Source organism: Antrostomus carolinensis, unplaced genomic scaffold (assembly GCF_000700745.2).
Source record: "Antrostomus carolinensis isolate BGI_N321 unplaced genomic scaffold, ASM70074v2 scaffold17249, whole genome shotgun sequence".
Taxonomy (NCBI): domain Eukaryota; kingdom Metazoa; phylum Chordata; class Aves; order Caprimulgiformes; family Caprimulgidae; genus Antrostomus; species Antrostomus carolinensis.
In genome coordinates this window covers 27,401-39,674 of record NW_010338033.1, presented here as the reverse complement: position 1 = coordinate 39,674, position 12,274 = coordinate 27,401, and the positions used below count along the sequence as shown (strand labels likewise).

The 12,274-nt window shown below is 38.9% G+C and overlaps 1 protein-coding gene across 8 annotated transcripts in view; it reads left to right on the top strand.

Moving 5' to 3' along the window:
• ADD1 (adducin 1) overlaps nt 1–11,179 on the top strand; it is a 32,179-nt gene extending 21,000 nt beyond the window's left edge. For 4 of the 8 annotated variants that reach the window (XM_010175379.1, XM_029086844.1, XM_010175378.1 and 1 more), the window contains 3 exons: nt 4,055–4,211; nt 6,178–6,273; nt 10,469–11,179. In XM_010175379.1, the coding sequence (XP_010173681.1) occupies nt 4,055–4,211; nt 6,178–6,273; nt 10,469–10,821 (606 nt within the window). In that variant the 3' untranslated portion in view covers nt 10,822–11,179. Of the gene's footprint in view, nt 1–4,054; nt 4,212–6,177; nt 6,274–7,029; nt 7,065–10,468 lie in introns of those variants that run through there. The other 4 variants (XM_010175383.1, XM_010175381.1, XM_010175380.1 and 1 more) reach the window with 1 other exon arrangement.
• Nucleotides 11,180–12,274: the final 1,095 nt, after the last annotated feature.

The window sequence follows — 12,274 nt, the reverse complement described above, 5'->3', positions numbered from 1 at the left end:
CCTCACATAAAACTTTGAATGAAACTTGGAGGAGACCTGTACTTCAAGGATTTAAGGACTTCTAGGTACCAGTTAATTGGAAGTTCTCAGTTGACAAATTCTTTGACACTCGGTTAGAATAAGAAGTTCCATGTGATTGCTGTAGTGTTTAAAATGTATTATGTTTCAGTTAACATTGAGATTTATAACAAATACCAGCGCACGCTGTTTTGGGTGAAAACAGTGCTGTTTGTGTACAGTTTGCATGTAATGCTTTGAGTCTTCCGTGCCTATGGCTGCAGTAATAAATACTCCATTTTGCCTTGTCACTTGCTTTGTCCATGTTCTGAGAAGTCCTGGCCATGTTGCAACACAAGCTCCTTCTGCATCACGTAATTTTATTCATGTTACAGACTTGGTTAACCCAGCTTCTGCTGCGGTCTTGGCTGAACGAGAGGGAATGTTGGTGATTCTTACCAATGACCCTTCTACAATCTGTTTTTTTTCTTCATGAAGATCCTCTCAGTTCTGGCACAGAGGTGGCACTGTGTTTTAATGGTGGCGACTACACGAACAGCACTTAAAGAATCTTGTTTTTTGGGATAAAGGCACTGCATTAATGCCAGATTGTGCTAAGAGGGATTGTTAACTTTAGAAAATTATTATGGACACCTGCTCTCCAATTGAGAGAGGAATTGGCACATGTAAGGTGCTGGTTTTGCTCATACCTATGTCTGAGAACAAGATTAAGTGCTTGCCTGTTAAATAATGGTCACCCCACAGCAGTTTTGAATTTTTCTCTGAAAGCAAGATTTGGTGGAGAAGTTGCAAAATAACTTGATAATGTAAAATTTCCTCGTAGGATATGTGAGGTCCAAGTTTAGGATGGAGGTATATTGTGTATTGTTAGCTATAAATGTCTTTCCCTTTGTTGGATCTCTGTGGGAGAGCATGCCCCTACAAAATTCTCAGGAGTGAAGATAGATTCTGTTCATTAATGTAGTCTATCCATTATTTCCTACAGTGGAGAAAATGCTGTTGATATTCAGGTGCTTATACATGCAATCAAACTTCAAATAGTCATCCAAATAGTACTAGAATCATCAAAATCATCATTAGTATCAGCATAATCCAGATGAAATGACTAGAACATTAGTTTTTTGCATGTTGTCCTGTGTTGAAGCAGAGTGCCAGTCTTTTATATAGGAATTTATTCCCTCTGTACAGGCTGCCTAATACTGGAAGCAACTCTAGACCGGTTTTCTTGTTCAGTTTTTGAATGTTCATAGGGATCTCTGAATGGCCCAACAGGTTGATAACTCTGCAAAGTCTTGTCTATTTCGGTGTCACACTCACCAATATAAAATATCTCCTTTTTAGTCCTTTATTTTCCTTTTTCTTCTGTCTCATCTTCATTTTGTGTTGCATATTTTTATTTGAATTCTTGGCAGGCTGCTCTGTGAAATAATACATCACGTTGCAGAACTTGGTAACATACTACTGTAATTTATTTTCCCCATAGAATCAGTCCCTTTACTGTTGTAATTTTCATTAGTAGCCTCTGAACTGCTTCCATATTATTGATACTGAACAGAACTGGATCTGTTAATCTGGAAACAGCTTTTAGCAGATCAAAAGTTTGCCTTCATGGTCTGTCGTGTAATTCTCCTGCTTTTACAGCCCAAAAACACAAGTGCTTTTTCTTCGTAATACATAATCTGCTTACTGTCACTGCCTCTGATCTCTTTCAGTGTTATTTCTCTTGGGTTAAAGATTCTCGGCTAGTACTGTTTGCACTGATTGTGGGTGTGGTGGTTGTATGTGTTTGGTTTTCATTTCTTTGTCATTTTTTAAATTTCATAAATGTGATAAGTTTATTGTGCTGCTTTTATTGCCAGTAGTTAACGAAGGTGCTTTCTTAAGGAGGAGAACACACAGTGCCAGAGCACTAGTCATCTTGCTGCAAACTGCATGTCTCGCTGTTTGTCATTATTAAATCAATAGGCATTCCGTAAAATTTCGTTTCATGTGAAAGTTGTTCTACCCAAGTCATTTTGGGTTTTACTTGCAGACAAATTCAAAGACACTTAAACATTCCAGGGATACCAGTGTGCACTGGTATCTTTCTTGTTCCTCTGTTGACTTTTGTAATCCTAGAAAACTCTGGAAACTCTGCCTGAGGTCAGTGCTTTACAAGCCCTTGCTACTTATTACTGAGTTTCAGTTAAAACTACGTATTTAGTTTGAAAGGTGGGCAGAGATAGAGAGGGAACTTCAAAATTGCCATGGGCACCAATTTTCTGTCATTGTTAAAAGCTGGGACCTGTAGCCTTGGGGGTGTTTTACGTTTTCTACAAAACAATTGGGACTTTTACAAAGGTTGATGTTTTTGTGACTTTTTAAGTGCATTATCCTGTAAGAAAAGCAGTGACTATCAGATCAGAGGTTTTCTGGTATTAAGACAGCTGGTGCTTAATGGAAATAGTTGAGAAAAGGCTTTTAAAGTTCTGCTGACAGTCTGCATCCGAGACGAGAGTTCTTCTTTATGGAGAAACAGAGGTGATCTGTAATCATCTGTTTTGGAGATGTTTCTCTCCTGCAGTTCCTTTCAGGATCTTGCAGTGGAGACTTGTTTCACTGTTTGTTCTTGAGTTCTGCTTGGTTTGCTTCCTGAAGAGCAGCATAGGTTCTAACAACCAGCTGTTCTTACCTCCCTGGATTGCTCAAGACCAGATTTCTGGAGATCTCTCATGAGGCTTTCAGAAATATCTAACTGCTCTTGTGCTCATTCCATCTGGACATTCCTGTCTTGTCACCCTTTTGGTGCTGACAGCTCGTCCAAAGCAGCTCTTAGCATCCAAAACTTCAGTTTTACAGTGAAGGTCTCATGCTTGTCTGTCAAATACAGACATGGAGTGAAATGTTTGTCTCTTTGTTTGGGTGCTATTTATTTTTTGAACTGTGCTTTCTAATGTTGTCTTTTAAATATTGGCACAAATAACATTTGAATATGAAGATGACTCGGGACAATCAATAACCCTTCTTTATCTGGTAATGGAATTCAAATATCTCTTTTCAACAGTGAAGACAATTCAGGTATCACAATGACACGAGGCACAGACCACACGTCAGTCATTTCCAAACTAGTGTCAGTGGAGTTCTGTATATCCAGTGAAAAAAATCAAATGCTTAAACTCACTTGAAAGACACTGCAGCTGTCCAGGCAAGCATCTTCTCTGTCTCAGACAACTAAAAGCCCGTGGCTTTAGTCTTTACTGTATGATTAGAGAAGAAAAACTAAACACATTAGCGTTAGAAAATCTCTGATGCAGCTGCTTTTGTCCATTGGAACTTACTGTGCTCAGAAGCGCTAATGTTTTATTTTTATTTGTATAACTTTTTATCTGGCTTGTATGACAAATGTTATAGATGTAAATATGCTAATTTGTATAAGAATACATTTAACCTTAATTACTTAAAAATTGCTTGTAATCAGCTGTTAATCTGGTATATACAGAGCACATAGAAGATGGCTTTTTACTATATACCATCTGTTAGATGATACTAGAAGTAGCTACTAGAAATGGTTTTTCCCTTATTAAAAAAAGAAAAAAAAAAAAAGTCAAAACAAACCACAAACAAAAATACCTGTGAGCTGAGTCCTGTGAACTTCTCCAGGCGTTCTGTGTCCAGATTGCCCTGCAGTTGGGCCTGGTGTCCTGTTTCTTTTGTGGGAAGAAAAAGAAACTTGATACTTTTATGACTTCAGATTTTTGTGAATTCAGCTAGACTGTTTGGCTGCTGTTTGATTTACTGCTTAATGGTGGATATTCCCTGGTGGAAACACTGATGTGTCTGTAGGAGTAATCAATGAGACCTGTTTTCTCCTTTATATTAACCTGCTGTCAATTATTATTTCTTTCTAATTTCTATAATTTTTTTAATCTAAAAGAAAATGTAACATTTTTCAGACTATCTTTTTGTTTTGTTTTTAGTTGCTTTGTAGCCTCTGTACTTCTCCAGGTTCTGCAAGTTACTGCTTAATTGCAGATGTATCTTAATTTTCTTTTTTCAGGGAGAACTGGTGACTGCATCAAAGGCAATAATTGAGAAAGAATATCAACCCAAAGTCATAGTGAGCACAACAGGACCAAATCCCTTCAATAAACTCACTGATCGAGAACTGGAAGAATATCGCAAAGAAGTAGAAAGAAAGCAGAAGGGACCAGATGGTGGGTTTCTCTGTGTGTGTTTTTTCTGCAGTAGATTGTAATAACAGCAAGTTTATTACTAATTGGAAGGTAGGTTACCTGCAAAGGCCGTGGGTAAATTATTCAGTGTGCATTAGAAATTGAAAAAGCATATTGGAGATAGAATGTGGGATCTAAGTGATAATGGAGTATTCTGTAAAATCCATAGATCTCATTTTAAAATTATCCTAGCAGACAAACTGGGGTGTTTATTATGGCCAGTTACTGCTGCTATGAGGAAGCTGAAAGCTTGAAACTTCAGTCAAAAAAAGGTTTAGGTACTGCACAGTATTGCAGATTGTTCCACTTTGTTTCCCTTAGCACTAGAGGTAGTCTAGGGTGAGAGAATGGTGCTGCCTTTTTACCAGCAAAACTGCAGTTTTCTAACTCATTGAAAATTGTGGATTTGAGAAATCTGCTGAATGAGGGAGATGCAGAACAATATTTGACTGCTGCTTGGAAATGGGTCTTCTCCCAGACAGACTTCCTGAGTTATCAGAGAATTGTGCTGTAAGAAGAGGTGGTTGCTGCATGTGAAGTGGTTAGCCTGCTTTACTTCTGTATGGTTTTAAGGGGTGATAGTTAGGGCTCATCTGTTGTTAGGTTTTGAATTTGAATGATGTGGGAACCAGAAGTGGCATTTCTTTTGCACTGTGTGCTCCCTGCTTCTGCTTTTTGATAAGACAATGTAGGAGCCATTGTAGATTGAATGTGTTCAATTCCTCAAGTACTGGACTGTGTGGGATGGGATACTCTGCTGTTATGCCTGTATTACTGCATACATTTATTCTCTCAGTAACATTGCTACATCCTTCTCAGATAAAATATCAAAATGTGGAGAGACTGTGTTACTGAGACAGACACCAGCTGGGGAACAGAGTACATTGCTTAAAAGTCAGACCATCAGTGAGCAAAATACGTCAGATAAAAAATGTCTGGATTTGAAAGGCGGATCAAAAACCTTTCAAGGAACAGATAAGAAGACTTTGCAGGATCGTGACGTATCATCACTGTCTAAATCTTTAGATAACATTCGGTTTGCTGCTGCATGGGTTTCTTGTCAGACCACGCAGCAGGTCATCACACATCTTAACCGAGAAGAGCCAGATGGGCAGAAGTCCTCCCACGAGGAATTTCATACTGCAGTGATCAGAGCATTAAGGTCCAATCCTGACCTTTTGGCTGAGGCCTCAGGTATTACTGATGTGGTACAGTTGGGTTTGCAATCTAAGGAACAACCTCTTTACCTACGCCGTGTGGAGATTCTGTCAGTTGACTTTCACCTGTGGGATTGATTTCACTTTTAATTGACTAGGTGACCTGTATGGAACAATGTTTTACTGTTGTTCCTGATACAGGGTGTACTCTATTAACGTTTTCCTTTGGATCTAGGGCTGTTTAAACCTGAAAGCAAGGGGGACCCTCTTTACTAATAATAAATAACGCAAACCACTGTGAAATCTGTTTTGAATCATTTAATTACTGCATGTTTCTCTGATTATCTGTGCAGTTGCCTTTTCCTTTGGGATTTTGTTTACTCTGACTTTCAGCAATACGAAGCAAGCAAAAGAGCGTTATCGTATGTAGGTTTGATGGCATTGCCCCTGCCCCATATTGGCTTATCTCTTCCTTCTGGTTTTTCCTCACAAGTTTTCTTTAGAACAATGCAAAAACCAATTCATAAACAATTACATTATTTGTGTCCTCTTACCAGAAAAAAAAAACCCACCACCGCAGAGCTCAACTGTGACTTCAACAGTTTTATTAATATCAAACTATCACTTAATTTTCTTTTGCTTGTTTTGGTATTATTTAATAACCTGGAAGAAATTTGATTCAGTAAAATGCATTCTTACCTTGTGTGTATGGAGCAAAAGGACACTTTCGTTTTCTCATGTGCTGAAAGGTCTTGTCTGTCTTTTTAATTTCTCTTCCTTGACATCTGCAGAGCCTTCAGAAGATGGCAGGCAACAGAAGGAGAGAAGTCCCCCTGATCACACTTCAGCTCGCACTCCTCCCAGTACGCCGATTAAAATAGAGGAAGGTATGTTCTTCTGATTTGGGGGCCAGGGGAAACCAGTAACTGCATCATTAGTGAATGACGCATGAAATATATGAACTAGTATCTAATAAAGGTAAATTATTTCTTGTATTTTATTTTTATACTACCTAAAATATATGACACCGAATTATGAGTGTAATAGGAGTTAATGTTTACAATAATAAAGAAGTGTGCATTAACAGAAAGACAAATTTTTGTCTCTTCAGAACTGCCTTGTCATCTCTTGGTATTTCTCAACTGACTTACCCTATTTTACGTTTTCTGCAAGAAATAATTGCTCTGATGAAATGAAATAGTGTCTGATGGTGAATCAGGCACAAATTCATATGCTTTAGTAAATCTCCTTCACTGACTGCACATTTCTTAAACATTATTGTACTTGGATTACACCTCAGTAAATATTTTTTCCAGTTCAATTTGAATCTTAAATATTGTTATTTGCTCACCTTATGTGGTAGTTTTAACTAAAATGAGACCAGGGCTGGTAAAGTCTACAATTTCATCAAAAAAAGGATAAAATAACAATCTTGAACAGGTGTAATCTAATTTTTGTCTTGTTTCCTTTACCTTGTACATTGGATATATCACTTGTCTGTTAGTCTTTCATTCACTACTTCATCTCATTCTGTTTTCTCTAAGAATGGTTGCAACCATTCTTCTAACTTAACACAATGGCTGTGATGAATGCATAGATTCTCTACTTGTGCTTTTTTCTTCTTGTGGCTGCGTTACAAACAGGAGATGGATATGCTAAAGAGTACCTGTTACCATAGTAAGTATCATTCCATACTCTGACCTGCTTATGTGCTTTGCTTCACTCTTGCTTCTTTGTTTATTAAGGTTTTTTTTGTTGGGTTTGCTTTTTTTTTTTTAAAGCAGGCTTTTTCAGTTGAGATGCTGATTTCTTTAGTTTTTGATTTCGTTAAACTCTAGATAGTTACAGATCCTGTGTTCAAATGCGCTCCCCCTTTGAAAGAGACTGTGAAAGTGACATCATGTGTTTCCATATCTATGTGTCTGATTCCTCAGTTTAAAAAGGAATAGTCTGAAGTTGTCTTTCAGATACAGCTGAAACAGGTTTGGGAGTTTCTGCCCCAGCAGTTGGCTCTTGCCTACACAACTTGGACCTGGTCATGAAATGGAAGAAAGTTCCTAATCTATTCCAGTGCAGAAGTGTTTCCACTGACATTGATTTACACTTACCCAGCAGACTTCTGCACAGAAGTAGATATGGAACTATTCCTGTGTTATATATGTCAGCCGTAGGGAAATTCACATTCCAACCAAGGAATAGCAGCAACTTCTACAGCTGTTTTGGCTACATCTGCAGGGCTACATCAGATTATGGTTTAAAGCAATAGGGATGTTTGGCCCCCTCCATTTGTATGTCCTGTTATACCCGAAAGTCAGAGTGTTTGTCAGAGGCAGGAAAGCCAAACTACATTGTAGACAACCGTGATGTTACTAAGAAAGTTCTAAAACCTGACAATTTTTTTTAAACTGAGGATTGTGTTCCACAAACTCTTCTGGTTGTGTAAGTTTTTTCCAGGACAAACATACAAAGCTTATTTTGGAGAGTAATTGGAAGTTCATGCCGTGACAACTTTGGTTGGCAGGAGTTCTGTTGAATGACAATGTTCTCTGTGGACAGACGCTTCTCAACCTTTTTCTCCTCATCTTGTTTCTATTTAAGAGTAGCTGAAGGCAGAGAAGTGTTTTGTGTTAACTCAGTTATAGCCTAGTTTGTATGTTTGTCCACATGTTTGTGTTGAGAAGAAAAAAAAAACAAAACAAACCTCTATCTTCATAAATAATGTGAATTGTAAACACACACCAGTATTAATGTTACTTTTCAAACTCTTATGCCACAGTATATATAAAGGGAGAGCATGGACGTAGGCATGATTATTCTAAAAAACTTTAAAAATGTTGAGGTACTGCTGAGCTCTTAAACTGTAAGTAGGTTTTGCAGCAAGATGTATTTTTAAACCTTCCTCATTGCATTACTGAAATCCATCAAGTCGAATATCAAGGCGTTTACATATTGTCTGCTTTCTTTATTGAATGTGGAATTTGTAAATCTCTCTAATTCTGGTAAAATAATGCTCTTAGCGGGCTGGATAAACAGATGCTTGTTTGATTCCAGCATATTAATCCATTTAGTAGAGATGATGGTAATTTGACAAACTGGGAAGGGTAGCAGTCCTGGATTAATGAGTTATTAAACTGTTTATCCAATGCTTAGGCCAACCGGCAAATACTGTTTGAATGCCTATAGCTCCCTATTCTTTAATTTTAAGAAATTCCAATCCTTTTTTTAAAGCTTTCATTTAAACTTCTGTGAAAAAGATAAAATAAAACTGACTGACAATGTTAATATGATGCCTGTTCTAAAAATTGGGCCATCTGATGAATAAAATAGAATATTTTCAGTTGGAAGAGACCTACGGGGCCATCTAGTCCCAGTGCCTGACCAGCTGAGGGCTGAGCAAAAGTTAAAGCGTGTAATTAAGGGTGTTGTCCAAATGCCTCTTAAACACTGACAGGCCTGGGGCATCAACCTCCCTCTTGGTAAAGAAATGCTTCCTGGTGTCCAGTCTGAACCTCCCCTGGTGCAGCTTTGACCCATTCCCATGTGTCCTACCCCTGGATCCCAGGGAGAAGAGATAATAATTCACATCATTCCTGAGAAGTAAAATGAAATCCAAAGAGAGTGTCGTGGTAGTGAGGAGTTGTAGGTGGTGCTTCTTACACAGTTGTGTGTAACACACATACACGGGTTAAACTAGAGCTTCAGGAGGCAGCTTGTAATGTACATAATCGCTTTCTCTTTTTTAAATCCTGCCTGCTATAGCTTTTAAACCGCTAACATGCATATTCCGAGTGTTTGGCACTGAATACTGGTGTGGTTTGTGTTTTTAACCTATTAGAAGTTCATGGTGCTCTGGGCAAAACATGTTGGGTTTTCTAGCAGGTATCCGCAGAACAGAGCCCTCTACGATGTGTTAGAGGATTATTAATCCCATCTGGCAGAAGTAAAAAGAACAGGCATTGTCATTTCTGTAGGAAAAATGGGAAAGGATCAAGTATTTTCTGTAAATTCTTGTGAAAGCCTTCAGTCTTTTCAAATTAAAATGAACAAGATCTTAAAAGGGAGAAAAAATAGTTGCCTTTCTTTTGAGCCGTACAATGACTGTGGCCTGGATTTTGTGCTAAATTCCCCCTTACATAACATCAATGGGGTTATATTTGACACAGCTAACGAGATCTTCTCGGCTGCAGTGCAGTGATGAACATTGTGGGGAACTTCAAAAAGTGCTTGTTGTTAAATATATATATATATATATGCACAAAGAGGAGCCTGAAACAGAACATCTCTAAAGCATAGTGGTGAATGAGGAAAGTGTTTCAGTTGAGGGAGCAGTGGTAAAGTTCACCCTTGGACATAATGTTACCACTAAATTTTTGATGTTCCTTTATACAGGGGTGAGTTTTGCTGTTTTAAATATATATTTTTTAAAAAAGCTGAATGGCATAACCTGCTGAGCTCATTTAATTTGATAAACTACTTGGATTTAACTTTATAGAGTCCATAATATATCTTGCAAAAGAAGTGAAGCCTTTGTGATAGGGAATCGGGTGTTAGATCTCATGGAGGAATACTATGATAATGCAAGTGTTGTGTTTAAAAATTGGCAGGTCAACAGTTTGGCAATTAATGGATTTGCATGTATCTGATCACTGCAAACCAGCAATTAATTTTATGCCACCAAAAGAAAAAAGAATCAAGATAAGGAATTTCATGACGCTCTCTTCAATGCCAATGAAAATTGTAGGTTTAATTCCTGGCCACTGTGCTGAAATCTCATGCCACTTGCAAACGTTATAAATAAAACATGAGAGAAGTCTGAACAGTTACTTTCTTGCAGCTTTACACCCACATGACAGAATTCAGCTTTATCTGTTCTGTGGCAAGAAGCTTAAAACCAAATGAAACTTGTGACTATCTTATTTCTATCTCTGTGCCCTAAGCTAAAGGAGAACAGACCTATTACAAAGGCTTTTATGCAAAGTAAATATATTAGGTTGTTGGTTTTTTTTATAGAGAGCACTCACCATCAGCGTGCTTGGCTTTCTCTGTGTAAACTCACTGTGTCGTTGTCTGTCCATCCACTAGAGACACAGCAGGACCAGACTTACAAAGATGACAGTGACGCTGCAACTTTCAAGCAAACCCTCCCAGATCTCACCCCTGATGAGCCTTCAGAAGCACTCAGCTTCCCTCCCTTAGGAAAGGAGGAAGGGAGATGTGACGAAGATGTGCCCAAAAGCCAAACGGAATCACCTGCAGTGGAAAATAAGGAACCTCAGTCTCAACCTGCTGAAGAGCCAGTAACGCCAACGGCTGAGGAGGGGACGGCAGCTGATGCAGGTAGTGATGAATCTCCAGGGAAGTCCCCATCGAAAAAGAAAAAGAAGTTCCGCACTCCTTCCTTCCTGAAGAAGAGCAAAAAGAAGAGTGACTCCTAAAGGCCAAACACACTGCAGAAACACTGTCATGTTTTAAAATTCATTAACCACTAGAATGTACCAGATCGTACTGAGTGTTTTGTCTTATTACGTAACTGAATGCAGCAAGTAATCCAACCAGCCCCTCCAGTGACGGCTTGATTCTTTAAGGTTATAACCAGAAACTAATGTCCAAAAGGGTGCTAATCTGGTGTTTCCAGCAGCTGCCACAGATCTGATCCCTAATTTGTAATCAAGTGTAAATGACTTCCATGTGGAAGGCATCGAACCCCTATTTTTAATTTAAAGCCTGCACTGCTTCACAAAAGAATTAAAAAAAAAAAATCACAATTAAAAATAAACCACACATTGCTTACCACAGGAACTGTTCTTTTCCAGTATTCTGTTCCAAGTCACAAGTAAATTTCTTCTTAAATAGTGACTTTTAGAGAGGATGCTGTTGCAGTGGTGATCCCAAGGGGAATGTGTTCTTGAACTGACACCTAAACTTCGGCAAGCTTGCGATTTCTGATGATGTTTTAGTCGAGCTCTGAGGCTATCCGATCCTTCCTCTCTTTCTCCCCTCTGACTATTGTAACAAAATGAAGGTGTTTTCCACTTTGTTTTATTTTATAACTGGCACTTGAAGTCATCTTTGATGTCTAGGACTGAAATAACTGTGGTGTGTTCCACTCATGTTCTGTGTTTTCAGCCCAATCTTCCTTTTTTTGTTGTTTTTTTGCTCTCCCCGCCCCCCCGCCTTCTAGTGAATTACAGAGTAAGAGAAACCTGTCCCAGTCTGGCCCCCAGAAGAATCAGCCATGGGGTAGTTGGGCTGTGAGGGAAGGTTAAACAGTACCTGCATTAAAAGCATTTCAGCAGTTGGGCAGCTGGAGGTGTGGAGCGGGGGCAGTTGTGGTTTGGGCCTTTGCACAGGGGGACTGTAAATCCCCTGGGTGCAGGGCAAACCCGTTGCACACAAACCCTATTGGCGGCCTTTTGTGTTTGTTCCTTCCCATGAGAAAAATGTAAATGCGTTACACTGAGTATTTAACTTTTTTTAAAATATTAATTATTTTCACTTACAAAAACTGGCATTTCTTTAATATTTTTGTTGTTGTTGCCAGCAGTAAAGTACAGAAATCCCAAGTAACCTTAAAGGTGTATTTTCAGTTTGCTGTAAGTGTTGGTTCAATATGTAGCATGGTAAAAAAAAAAAAATAAATTGAAACTTTCACGACTGAATTCACCATTTTGCAGTTGTTGCCAGGCTTCTGTCTGCCACTGACCGTAAAAGCAGTTCAGGGTCAGGTAGGTGAAGCTTGCAGGAATTCCCCAGACTGTACGCCATGACCCAGCCAGAAGCGGGGAAGGTGGGTCACCCGCCCTGCGTTCTGGTGTTGGCATTGCTGGTGCCAGCAGCAGCCAGACACTGACACCCTCTGTGGGAGAGGACACCTGGCTCGCGGTGTCT